General features: G+C 38.2%; 1 protein-coding gene across 3 annotated transcripts in view; it reads right to left on the bottom strand.

The window, feature by feature from the left end:
• Positions 1 to 2,706: 2,706 nt before the first annotated feature.
• LOC139954365 (S-adenosylmethionine sensor upstream of mTORC1-like) overlaps positions 2,707 to 14,330 on the bottom strand; it is a 46,949-nt gene continuing 35,325 nt past the window's right edge. For 2 of the 3 annotated variants that reach the window (XM_071954125.1, XM_071954126.1), the window contains exons 4-7: positions 11,767 to 11,937; positions 10,274 to 10,478; positions 9,007 to 9,121; positions 2,708 to 7,209 (exon numbers count right to left, since the gene is read on the bottom strand). In XM_071954125.1, coding sequence (XP_071810226.1) covers positions 6,586 to 7,209; positions 9,007 to 9,121; positions 10,274 to 10,478; positions 11,767 to 11,937 — 1,115 coding nt within the window. In that variant the 3' untranslated portion in view covers positions 2,708 to 6,585. Of the gene's footprint in view, positions 7,210 to 9,006; positions 9,122 to 10,273; positions 10,479 to 11,766; positions 11,938 to 14,330 lie in introns of all 3 variants that reach the window. The other variant, XM_071954128.1, reaches the window with a different exon arrangement.

Genomic DNA, 14,330 nt, shown 5'->3' on the forward strand with positions numbered 1-14,330 from the left:
CTAATTTAAGTATGATCTACTTGACCTACAATGCTCGCACCTCACCATGGATATTCTATCATCACCTTTAAAGGCAGTGGGCCTCAGAATAAGATTTTGAGGTCTCGAAATCTAGCATCTGAAAGCACACAACTTCGTGTGACAAGGGTGTTTTTTTCTTTCGTTATTATCTCGCTACTTCGACGACCAATTGAGTTCAAATTTCACAGGTTTGTTATTTGATGCACATGTTGAGATATACACCAAGTGAGTTGACTGTCCACTGCCTTTAACGATCGCACCTCACAGATACACAATACCTTTTTCCTGAAAAGGGTCTAACCTCACTTAGTGTACCCTTATAGAAAATAACAGACCTGTGAAAATTTGGGCTGAATAAATTGGTCGTCGAAGCTGCAAGAAAGCATATATAGTAATTTGTTTATGCCTTTCTCGAGGTGAAAACAAGTACCCATCTCTTTAAAACTGCATAAGTTCAAAGGGGAATATTTTGTCACAGTGTTTTATAATATCAACAGCTCCCCAGAGTGCTCTTAACCATTCAGTTATTAAGGTCATTTACTTGTTGAGTATTTTCCCAAAGTACTCCCTTCCTTTAACACCCACATGCAATTATTATTCCAGGCACGACATTAGTCAGAAAAGAAAGAGGGAAAGTGCTATTTAGGCACAGTAAGACTTTGTGTTGTGTTTTTAAGTGTCTAACTGCACACTCTGTTAGAAAGGAGAAAATATGATCGTCATCTGAAAACAATAATTTAATACGTTGCTTGCATTCTGCACAGGCTAGGCCTTCCCGTTTTCACACAAAAAACTGTTGAACAAAAAGCAAGATTTCGTACAAAAAAAAACACAAAAAAAACACTTTCACCAGCAACCCATCAAAATTCAGACAAAGGTCTGAAATTTCTCATCTAGTAAAATTGAATTGAGTTCAAATTACAAAAAACTCGAGCTTTCGAAAAACATTGTTAACTGACAGATAATTTGATTTCAAAGTCAAGTCGACCTGGATGTAAAGGAACTGGGATGGACGGTTGGCATGGTACATTACACTGCAACCTGGCAACGGATTTAGAGGGGAAATTCTAATGAAGATATTATGTTCAACGGCCTTTCTAAAATAAAATGTATTCCTGGTAGTACATCACGTGGATTCGGGATCCAGTGCCTCAGCACGACCTTTCTCATGACGTTTTTTTTACTTGAAAAACTGCTACGTTTTCACAAGCACACATTTAAAAAGCTTGAACTCCGACAAAACACTGATTTTTGTCGTCAATGATAGCTATACGTCGTTGTAAGACTATCTAAGCCATACTTTGGAAAATGTTATACTGTTCACGTAAAGAGCAAACAAAATTAGCTGTTGCAAACAACTTACAAACCAAATGGACCGAGAGTATAGATGCAAAAAATAGTTAATGACCTGACGTTTCGACCCTAGCAGAGTCTTTCTCGAAGTCAAAAGAGAAAGCCGTCGAGAAAGACTCTGCTAGGGTCGAAACGTCAGGCCATTAACTATTTTTTGCACTGTTCACGTTAAGAAGCTAAGCACAACACAATTACTATTGACAGAATAAGGGTGCACAATGCCACATGTTATATGTGTGGCTGGTACCCTGCTCATTTCTGCTAAGCAGTAAGAAGCAATATATGTTCCTGTTTAAGAAGCTCTGAGAAAGTGGGACCAGCATTTAAGGAAGGAGGAGCTCTAGTAAAACCATCGAATAACAAACACAGTGAGGCATATTCATATCTGCCAAATGCTCAAATGCTTTATTTTGAAAATGTTTACCCCCATCAATATATAATACTACGACCGGCAGTCAAAGTATTTATCATGCGAGGCAAATTTCCTTTTAACTTCCATAATATTCCATATCAAGACACCAACAAACCTATAATAAAACACCTTTCTAGTTTGCTGAATGATATTAGATATCAACAAAGTTATCCGGCTAAAACACATGTATTTATCCTGCGAGGCATATTTCCTTCAACTTCCATAAGTTGCCCTTTTTATCAAGACACTAAAGAGCCTAATAAAACACCTTTTAAGTTGGCTGAATAATATTAGATGTCAACAAAGTTATCCGGTCTCTTTGAAGAACACAGCATTCCTTGATATCAGACATTGAAGTTAAGTCAACGCGTGCGGTGCAAGACGCGCACCATATCTTTATACATGACGCAATTTGACTTCCCCCAAAACGGCAGTCCATAAACCAGATTGATCTGTATTATATTGTCATCATAAAAGAGATGAATGGAATGGGTAGACACGTCCGACGACATTAGAGGGTTCATTGCAATAGTTGTAACTCATCAAATTAATTAATTTAAATATCCCTGCTTGACCTTGGGTCAAAGGTCGTGTTGTTCCATTTGACAGCACCACGTGTGTGTCTACGCATGGTAGTCGGTACACCCATGCTTTTGCTGTGTGTTTCTTTACACCATTGTTACAGGGAACACGCACACTGTCAAAATGTGTGGTCGCCTGGCAGACGCGCATGGCCTTAAACCCGTACAACATTACAGAAGAACATTTCGCATTTCTCCCGTTCACCAGTTATCACGAAGGAGATGAAGGTCAAAGGTGGCTTTCCCGGTCTTTTTGAACTACCTACGGAAATTTGTCTTCATTTCCGGCAGTAAAAGGAGCTGGCAAAGACTTTACAAACGCAGCAAATGTCAAAGCAAAAAAGGTTAGTACGTACAGTGCAATCATTCATTCAACTCATTCAAATTCTCTATTCAAATCCATGAAATATTTATTACATTTGTTGGTTACGTTTTTGAGACTACAGCAAATTAATAACATCTAATGTTTTGTAAAAAAAAATTCTGAATGTTAGTAATAGCTAGTTCTGGGTGCACGACAAAGTCGGAGGCATTTGTGGGAGAGGTGGCTCGTGGGGGCCAGCGGCGCTCCGTGCTCGTGGATAGTGGACCCTGGTTTGAATCCCACCTTTGCCTGTGTGGGTTTAAAATCCCCGGGCCCATTTTCATAGAGCTGCTTAAGAACATAATTTTGCTTAAGCAAAAAAATCCTTGCTTTGTAAAATCAGATTACCGGCCAAGACTCCACTCAATTGTTATGCTAGGTGAACAACAGCTCAATAGCAGTCACAATCAATGTAGATGGCATAACATTTTGGCCAGTAACGCGTTAAATAAGCGAGCTCCTTTCGTGCTTAATCAAAATTTTTGCTTAAGCAGCTCTATGAAATCAGCCCCTGATTGTGTGGGTTCCCCTACATCTTTCCCCCGGTTTGGGTTATCCACCCACATACAATTGAGGTTTCCTCAACATCTTATCTACAGTACACAAACATCTTGAAGCCCCACACAGGTTCAGTGCATCACACTTCTTAGTTCATTACAATTAAACTTGTTTATTTTGATTTGTGAAAGAAACAAGGGTACTTTTGTAGTTTTATTACATTGCTAAAGAACATGGCCGTATTTCAGACAGAATCATGATTTCTTAGGAAAACTTAAAAAATAAACAATGATATTAATTTTACAAAAAAAAGTTTCATATCAAAATTTTTTGGAGGGTTTCTGAGGCAAATTACCAAGCATGTTCCATACCTATAATAAAAGAATTAAGTGTACAGTTTGAAAGCTGAATCCCTTAGTAAAGCCTTTCATTAACAAAGATATCCTCGCAACGAAAACATAGGCCTACATGTACATTATGTACTCTGCCTTTTATAACCCTTTCGTTTTTAATAGAGATCTTTGGTTTGCGCTATTATGCAAAATTGTCTATAAAAGCCACTTAGAATACACATAAACTACACATTAAGGTCCAGGTTTCTGGAATAATCACCATTTATAATATTTAAAAAAGAGTGCTGCTAATAGAGTGTACTTTTCCCACAAGATTGACTTGCTTGTATTAAGTATGGTGTCATCCGCACTTATATGAGGAGGTTCGGAAAGCTTTGACGATATCTGGGTGAACCATTGGTTGATCTTAACAAAATGGTATCAATGGGCTGTACCACAACAGGACTAATTTCAACAAGTTATGATGAAATGATGATTGTAAATTTGTGTTTGTGATTGCAAAAAAACCAAGCAATGATGCGTGTACTTCCATCTGCGAAAGTCAAAACTATACATTCTCGTAATTTCTGAACAAAACACAACAGCCTTCACCTTGATAAAGCTTGTCACCCCCGCCCCCAACGTTCCAGATTATGATTAGCTTGACACATTACCATTTAACAAGTCTTGGTACCTTTAGTACATAAAGTTTTTTGTCATGACATGAATCCCTACTCACTGTGAGTGAAGATATAATTATGTAATTTCAGCTAGGGCGATACCACGGTATTAGCGAATATCGCGATACTAATTTGGAAACGATTTCGTTATCAGATCGATTTTGTTTTAATCAAAATATATATAGTGGCGATTGTGATATCGATTAAGTATCGCAATATCGGTTAAGTATCGCGATATGGATTAAGTATTGCGATGAATTTTGCACCCAATAGGTTTGGAGTAAAACCAGAATTTTTCACTGGGAGTTTATAGACTGATGATGTCAAATTTAATATCGCGATATATATCGCGATATATTGTAACTGTTATATCGTGAATAAAATAAATTGATATCGCCCAAACTTAATGTAATTTACCTGTAGAAGTTTCAGCTTCATTAGTCGTCAAGTTTTTGAGAAAAAAAAGTGAAAATCACAAAGCAATGTTTTCAGGTGTGACATTGTTTTACTAATTTCTCAAAAACGTCAGCACCTCAGCAAGTAATATTTTAGGGCAAGTTTTCTAATATCATTATCTTTAAACCCTGTAAGTTTAATGTAAATCTGTGCACGTTTGTGTTTTGTGTAGTATAACAAGTACTCAAACCCTTTAAAAATAGAGTTAACTAGTTTTCAAATCCCAAGATGCAGTTCTTTAACCAATGGCCACTGTGTGCGTTAATTGTAGGCATACATCTTGTATTTGGTGTAAGATCAGAAGTGATGCCTGTCAGCCAAATTTTAACAAACACTACAATTGAAGGCAAATAACAACTGAGGTTATAAAACCGTAGGTCTTACAAAAACAGTAGGAACCCTGTGTTAGACCTGAACAGCGACCCTACCATCCACGAGATGTATCACCTGTGATCAAGAGTTTGCGAAACGCATAATATATACAATGGAAACAATATTTTAACACATCTCCTCTATTAAGCCTTTCTGGACATGATAAATGAAGAACTTCTTTTTGTTCTAACTTGGTTTTGAAAAATTTAAGCTTTTCCTCATTGGCTTTATAGGATTTGAGGCTTTGCATGGTGAGATATCAATATACATGTGTATTTGGTTAGCGGTAACACCATGTGACAGTGTGTATCATTGGTTTTGTACACAAATTGAAATGGACAGCCTTCAACTGTCCGATTTCTACCTTGAAACCTTTTAGTTAAGTCCTCAGTATTAGCGGGTAGACACTTTGTAAACTGATGGAGTGGACAAGATTAATAAATTGACGGTCGAATATGCACTTAAACGATGTCTTAGGTGTGTACACGTTTTGTCGTCCATCATCCAGAGTACATGCTTTTGACTTAATGTAATGAATTATCAATGAGTTTACATAGCCAACCATTATGGTGAAATATTCACCAACTGTGATCTCCAGGCCAAATCATTCTCTGGTCTCGCTTACAGAGACAGATGACAATGTTTTACAAATGAGACAGGGAAATTAGAGTTTTTTTTTACACTATCCTTCAATTGACTTGTTTATTACAACTTTGATCCGACACAGCACTTGGTACAGACAAAACCAGCTCAATCAAGGCATAATACTGTTCAGTGATCAGAATATGTATCTTGATGTCATTTTGTTTTTGGGTGTACGGACTTCATGCATTGATATGTTATCCCAAATTCATCTTAGAGTTTAAGCGATGATGAATGGGAAACATGCAGCTAAGCACGCACAGCAAATAACGAGGGCAATGGCGACCTTTTCAAGCTTGATATTATGATGAATGCTTAAGGTGTATAACAAAGGGTAACTGTACCCTTATTATTACATATCAACTGTATCTAAGTCCCAAATGGCACTTCGGCTACGGCTACGGCTACGGCTACATCGCTGCATCTTTATGCGTTGAAGTACAGGATGTACTTAGCAACACCCTTAGCAACAGCCATAGCCAGAGCCATAGCCACCAATTCAAATCTGGCCCATGTATCTTCCGGCACCTTCCTTTTTTTCTTGACTCTTAGCCATTTGCAGTCACGAGTACCAATGAACCTCTCAACCATGTCACTATACAGCACTGGAGGGTTTTCATTCCCTGGAGAATTGTCCTAAACATTTCAGTTATTGTCATATCAATTTTCATATCAATTTTCATAGAAAATACTCATAATTTCAGGAGGTTTTAGGCACATACTTTGTTTCAGTAAAATTAAAAGAAAGCAACACCTCCATCTGCTAAGTTATGTTTTAAATACAAAAATTATACACTTTAGTGAACACAAAAAGGCGGTACTTTAAATTTGTAATGTAATAATATGGTAAAGGCGAGTTCCAAAGCTAAACAGTTCATGGATTCTCCTGCCACCATTCCTCAGAGCTATCATCTACAATGATCACTGCTTCATCATCGTCGTCATCATTCCCTATAGCACATTCCGGTAGCGCCAAAAAACCTTCAGAGAGGTTCCCAGCCTCCTCCTCAGTGCGGGGATAATTCTCATCGAAGACACTCTCCTCTGCCTCTTCATTGAAATCCTGTGGGATGTACAAGAGATCAGGTCCAGCATCACACATATCCACCACCAGCTCTAGGGAGACCTTCCGGAAGGCCATGTAGTGGAGGTGGGTGTCCTTGACATAGAGCCACCGACGGAATCCCAGACCCTCCACGGCACGCTTCCAGCTCTTGATCATGGCAGCATTGCGGTTCTGGTGAGAGGAATCCGGGGTGATGATCAGCAAGACACCGTTGAGTTGAAGCAGTTGATGTGCCTTCTGGCAGCAAATCCATCTTTGATAAGGCGAAGGGAAGTAGGAGAGTAGGAGAGAGAATACCACCACGTGGAAGCTCTCCCGAGGAAGCGTCTCTACTGGGCTTTTCAATGTTCTTAAGTAGGTGTCTACCGTGTCCGGTGCACACTCGAGGGATTGCTGGAGTTGTAAATTCAAAAAGTCGCACTTGTGTACACTCTGAATTGGACAGAAAGAACGGTTACAAAGAAGTAAAAAATGTGGTCATCTTAAAGTTATAGTTTTACAAGATCCAAACATACAAAAAATATTTTTGCAATCGAGCCGAAAGCTTCCACATGATGTTTTCAAGACTTTATGTACACTTTGAGGTCAGGAGTTAGTCTAGGATAAACTAGGCTCTCCCATCATTGAGGTCACATTATGATGATGTCATCAGCGTCACCTAACATCACCTTAATAGTGCTTTTTAAAAAGATCTATAGAAGGCCAAAACAAAGGTTGCTTTGTTTTGACAAACTTTAAAAAAAATTATTTTTCATACAGCTGTACATGTACATCCGCTTCTGAACACCTAGAATTTGTTTTTCAAACTCTAAATTTCTAGTTCATCCTTTTATTGTCACCAAGTGGGCGATAGATGTGTAACAAACTTGAAGATAAAAGTTTGCCAAAGGCTTACTTAAAGGGTCTATTTCTAGTTCATCCTTTTATTGTCACCAAGTGGGCGATAGATGTGTAACAAACTTGAAAGTAAAAGTTTGCCAAAGGCTTACTTAAAGGGTCTATGTAACTTTTGTAGGACAAAAAACACAATGTCCACAGATTTACACTAAATTTACACAGTTTGAAGATAATGATAGTAGAAAGCTTCCCTGAAAATACTACGTGCTGTGAGGTGCTGTAGCTTTTGGGAAATGAGTAAAACATTGTCATGAAAATATTTTTGTCTCAGACGGAAATTATTTTAATAATTTACAATCGTATTTTCATGACATTGTTTTACTCATTTCTCAAAAAATACAGCACCTCAGTAAGTAAGATTTGAAGGGAAGCTTTCCACTATCATTATCTTCAAACCCTGTAAGTTTAATGTAAATCTATGGACATTTTGAAAAAGAACCCAAATCCTTTAACTGGATAAGGTTTCCAAACCACACTTGATTGCCTTGGGTTTTCCTCCCACATCTTGTACAAAACAATTCTACATCTTCTCATATTCATTCTGTTAATGGAGTTACTCCATTGAAGGCTTATTTAACTAATAAGGATATATTGAGACAGAGGTGTTGTAATGTAGAAGCAGATGTAAACAAATATTCCCGTGGAACTCGGGAAAGTACTGAGCATACATTGCTTAATTAATACACATCCGAGTAAGGATAAAAACATACTATGCCTGGTGGACCAGTGAAATTTACCACTCAACTCGTCGCGCCTCAAAAAGTCGCGCTAATTTTTATTTCCGAAGATACATTGCTGCATATTGTCTGCCGTAGTTGCAATATAGTAACATTCACACACTGATTCAAGGATTGAAGGATTGTAGGATTGTGTCACTGATGTCTAATTGTGTTTTGATTGTGTTTCGCTTTTTAATAATGTTGTCTTGAATAGTCATGAGCGACACAATTGGTTCACTAAGTCATGGCGGCACGATTAACCGAGTAGTTGAAAGACAGTAGTTTCAATTTGACAGAGCAATCAATAGGCGCAACTTCGACAATATCCGGTTTTCCTCCCTCGGGAAAAATAAAAAACTTTTGAGCTTTGCTGTGCTCTGTGATCATAATGGGTTGGCGTGACTGGCAGCTAAATGCACTTTTGCATGCCTGCGTCTCAAACACGTTGTAGTCGCATCCTTTGCAATTCAGCTCTTAGCTGCGAGTAAGGATGATAGCCCCCCAAATTATTGTATTATTATTATTATTATACTAGTCTAATGTCTATCTTACGTGTATCAGACTCCAGGAAGATAAGTTTTGAATTAATAATTTACCCACTGCTTTAACTTACATCTACTGCTGGTGAGATATCAATACCAACGGCTAGAAACTCTTCATACTGGAGAAACGGGTTAAAACAAGATCCCACATCAAGCAGTCTTAGTGGGCCAGAGACTGGCAAAGATCTGTAGTTTGTGTATAAGTAAAAGAAAACAAAGAAAACAAATGTATTTTTTTCAAGATTTGTAATTTGTTTTCACAAATTACAATGGAGACAATCTTTTAATTATTCAAACCATATTCAATGGATGAAAACTATTTAAAATAAACACCACACTGCCAGCTCCTTTTAAAAACCACATTGCCATTATTACACGTTGAAGCTGCTATGCAAAGTGTTCAAGGGTCAAGGCTATCTCAAAAAATTTGCACTTTTGATGGCATTGAACCAATCTATTGTGAATCACCATCTTTTTGTTTTCAAACTTTTCATGTCAACACACAAAGTCACTCAGAGTAACTAGTAAATTTCCTAAACAACTTGCCGTTCTGTTGTTTGTGTGACCCTCATCCAGGAGTTGAACAAGTAGAGGTCATGGCAAACATGACACGACCGACCGGAGTAGTGGTCACACCCACTTGCTTAATCTGAGTTCAAGACCAGAGTCTATTACTATAAGATCCTGGCCGATTCGGACAGCAATTGAATTACACAGACCCTTCAAGTGTTTCTGAAGTGATGACATGTTGCAGACCATGTACACAATGTTAGTCACAGTGATTCACTTCAAATCATAACAAGTACTGACTCAATTATTTACTAGAGTTGAATGACCTCATGGTGTCAGGTCATTCAACTCTAGCAAACGCTTGAGTGGCCATTGCACACTTTGACAGACAGCATCTGTAGTTCATCCGGCGAGAAAAACCTACCCTTGTTGCAGTTTGAAGGCACTGGACACTAACGGTAATTACTCAAAATAACTTTTACATAAAAACTTACTTGGTAACAAAGCGCTGAGTTCACTATACTGTGGTTCACAGCAAAAACAACTCAGATAAGAAACGTTAACAAGCACATATTGACCCTTGAACGCATGTCACACGCAGCGACTGTCGTACAATCACCATTTTGGTTGACAGTTATGTTTACGTGTAAACACCGCGTCGTTTAAAAATGCGCACTTCACTGAATAACGCATGGTGACATTGCCCACCAGGATGGCAGATCCACGATTATTCTTTGTGATGTCATGTGACTTTGGTCAATACCCTCAATCATAAAAGGCATCTCTGGGTGACACCTGAGAGATGTTTCACTATAGAGCCATACTCACATTGTATTGTACTGATTGGAGGTGGGCAAAGATACACTACTGCTGCAATCACAGTCACCGCTGCAACCGATACAGCTGTTTAGCGTGTCTGTGTGGTGGTCACCTCTAGAGGTCATTGTGGCTTGACCTCTAGAAGTCAGAGGTTGTGACTTATCATGTAGATGCTGCCTTCGTCTCTTGTCTTTGGTTAGGGCTTGACTCATACCTATAAGAAATCCACATTCAAGATTTTATCGATACATGTATTGCTAATATAATGCATTTGCCTTGTTTGAACCGTAAACCAATTTACTGCATGTATACCTCCAACCTTTCAGCAACTTTGGGCCGTCGAAGGACTAGAGGGTTTAAGAAACAAACATGTATTAAATTAAGACATCAATGATAAATAATAGTAACTAATTCTTATATAGCGCATTTTTCAATAACCGTATCAATGCGCTTTACGTGAGTGCCCTGGTCATTTCTCACGTTTCTCATTTCTTACGTGAGTGCCCTTTAATCTTTCTCAGCTCCCCGGGGAGTAAGTTGCCCTGGGCTTCCATGGCCATTTGAAGGTTTTTCAAACACACCATCAACCTCTACCTTCACATGTACCCATTTATATCCCTGGGTGCAGAGAAGCAATTATAGTGAAGCATCTTGCTCAAGGACACGTGTCTTGACCGGGTTTGAACCCACACTCTGATGACTTATCCAACACTTGAATTTGATGCTCTAAAGCACTTGGCCATGATGATAACCTTTTGAAAAAGCCATGTTTGCATGTTTTGTTGATCAATATGTAGTTTTCATAGCCTTGCAACAGGTGGATACATTTTTTTGTGTTGAAATAAGGCATTTCAACCTTTTGGATTTCAATGAGGTTCTGGTTACAGTCTCTTAAGAACTATAGTGGATCCAAAGCATGATTTTGTTTATACTTGATGATAATATTTGCTACTTTCTTCACCTGGCATTGCTCATTCCTGGTATCAAAAGACGATCAGAGCATACTGAGCGAAACGTCGAGTTGAAACCAACGGTTCTTTTCAGAACCACCCCAACTCATTAGAGATAGTCATTACATGGTGTTACCGCAAATCTTTCTATATTGTATTTCCACCATGCAAAGTTTCAAATCCTACTTAGAAAAGTTGTGCTTGCTGCTTGCTTTGGCAAAAAATCCTGACAAATTAAATACTTGATTTGGCAGTTGAACAAGGAAAATGACTTAGAGCTGAATTTGAACCAACTACCTCCGGATTAACATTCCAGCGCTGTACCAACTAAGTAATCTAGCCCTATACAGGCAGTCTCCCTATTTTGTGAAAATCTTTGTTTGGGGTGCCAGTCAGAAGCCATACAAACATTAACTGCCGGGTGACAAGGGATCACACCCAAGTTTACGAAACACTAGCCAGGAGATGCGACCTTTAATTTGAGATATCAAATCATAAAGAACAAAGGAAACTGAGTGGGTAAACAGTCAATATTATTGGTAATCCCCTTACCGCCACGGAAGAAGTAGTCCCTACAGGCGTGATGGCACCATTTGATACGGTCATCGGGATGCTTGGTTGACCAATGCTCCGTGGCAAGATGCTGCATAGCCAACGCGTATTCATCAAGACTTGCTTCATCTTCACAATGCTCCAACCAGATCCTCTCATAGTCACCATCAGCTGCAAACCACAATAAACCACATACCCATGAATAATTAGTATATTTAGCTGAAGTCGTTCTTTGTTTGTAGTCAGGGTTTACCTTGTGTGTTATTCTTTAGGGATGAGATTTGGAAAATGCAAGCGTGAGTTTCCCCTTATTCAACATCAGTATGTTGCGCGGTAGCACCTTGTAAACCATTAAATTGTGCTATAACGGGAACAGCCGTCGATTTCAGCAAACTCTTCCTAACTTAGTATTAATCTTAGGACTTAGGACGGGTTCAGTTCCATATCAAAATACGTAGGACGCATTGAACTCATCCTAAGTTAGGACGGGTTACTCGTCCTAACTCGAGATAGGATTGATCCTAGCGTTTCGTGAAACCATCTACAGGTCTCATACTTCAAAAACGTAGCTCAACAAACCTTGCAGAGCAAAATACTCAGCGCTTTGATATGCCCTTAGGGTGTGATAAAACGCAAATAAGACACTAGTACTGTTTTTGTTAATATTTTCTAGACCCAGAACCTCTAGCACCATTGCCTAACATGTTGAGATGGCTAGAAACAAATAGAAGATAATGGAGACAGATACTCACATTACACAAATGTACACTATGAGTGGTGCTTAATGATGTTTTTTTTTTATTCAGTGTAACTGATTGGAACATGTATGTTAATTATTGCTAATGAAGATTCAGCAAATAGTTAGATATAAAAAAGAACCTTCAGATGTTACATTTCAGGAGTTTTTTTTTTAAAGTCTTCGCAAGACAAACAAAACTGCAAGTTGTGACACTGTTTCTATCTCCCTATGGAAACTGTGTTACTTCTTACAAGAATATTTGAAGGCTCAGGCAGATTCTGAGAAAATCTGGAAAAAATCCTGAAAAAACACAGGCCTAGATCTCCATTTACACGGAGATCAAAGTTGGCACTTTGTAAGCACCAGGGGCAAACTTCACTGAGCTGCTTAAGCAAAAAATTTGCTTAAGCACGAAAATAGCTTGTTTATTTAACACATGTTACTGGTTAAAATTGTATGCCATACAATGCTTTTGACTGGTATATAGCTGTTGTTTACCTAGCATAACAAATGATTGGAGTCTTGGCCGGTAATCTGATTTTACTAAGCAAGGATTTTTTCGCTTAAGCAGCTCTATGAAATGGGCCCAGACATGGGAAGCTATAAACAGGGGCACAGGGAACAATGTCTCCCTCTTCTAAAAAGGTAGCTATTTTGCCCCATCATTTTACCAGGCTACTTTATTTCTTTAGAAATAAGTAATTGCATACATCCCGTCTCCACTGAACAAAGTGCTACTGATATTAAACTATTGATAATTAAAAAAATTCTGCAAGCCTGAAACATATTTCAGTATCCTCACAAGTTAAATTTTAATCTTGAGAAAGGCCAACTCAAATCTGAAGAACTAAAATAAAAAAGATATCACTACTAAAATACTACACAATAGTATGGTAAAAAGACTGTGTTTAAATCTTTTAAAACTAAGAATTTAGGAAGTAGTTGCCACTGTATGGCAACCAGGCTACGTAAAACAGTACGTGCCATTTTAAGATGGTTTCCTAGCAACTAACACTTCCACAATATTCTCTAAAGAATCACGCTTCTGAACGGAAAAAGGATGGGTGGGTAACGTCTCAAAGCATGGGTACGTTTATCAGGTATCCAATCAGAAACGGGGGTTGGTTTCATTGCTTGGCAGGAGCAGATTTCTAGTCAACATGCATTAAAGACATCCTATTTATATTTTTTTAAACATCTATTTTGTCTTAAGGCATTCCTGATTGAAGGTAATAATTATTCAGAAAAGTCAAATATTTTTTGACTAACTATTTTATATCAACTACATGTTGTATAAACCATGAAAGAAAATAGCAGAATAATTAAAAATCAGTTTTGGGGTGACCCAAACAAAGGATTTGAACCAGCAACCTCAGGGTTTTCTTGCATGTTCTCTCTCCACTTAACTATTTTGCCAATAACTTTGTTCAAGGGGTGGGGGGGGGGGTGTGTAGATGAAGGGCGCCAGTCAAAAGTCAAACAGAAGTAAACTGCCGTTTAGCCAGGGATCGGAGCAGGACAAATTTATACTATCATTAAGGGGATGCGTCTTTTTTTTCTTCCAAATATCAAGTAATAAACCACAAGGGGAATTTGCACTATCCCACCACAAAAGTAAATCGATCTTTTTTATCCCCAAAATTGACAAAACTTGTTATTTATCTATTTTTGTTGATTTGCAGTCAACTTTGGTAAATAGTTGTCAAAATGTCAAAAAGGTCAGGTAAACAGGACCAGAAACAGAGGATAAAATCAGTTGAATTAATTTTAATTTTCAATGTGTCTGTGTCTGCTTTAATTTGAGAGAGGGGGTGGTGGCAAACCC

Source organism: Asterias amurensis, chromosome 2 (assembly GCF_032118995.1).
Source record: "Asterias amurensis chromosome 2, ASM3211899v1".
NCBI classification, from domain to species: Eukaryota; Metazoa; Echinodermata; class Asteroidea; order Forcipulatida; family Asteriidae; genus Asterias; species Asterias amurensis.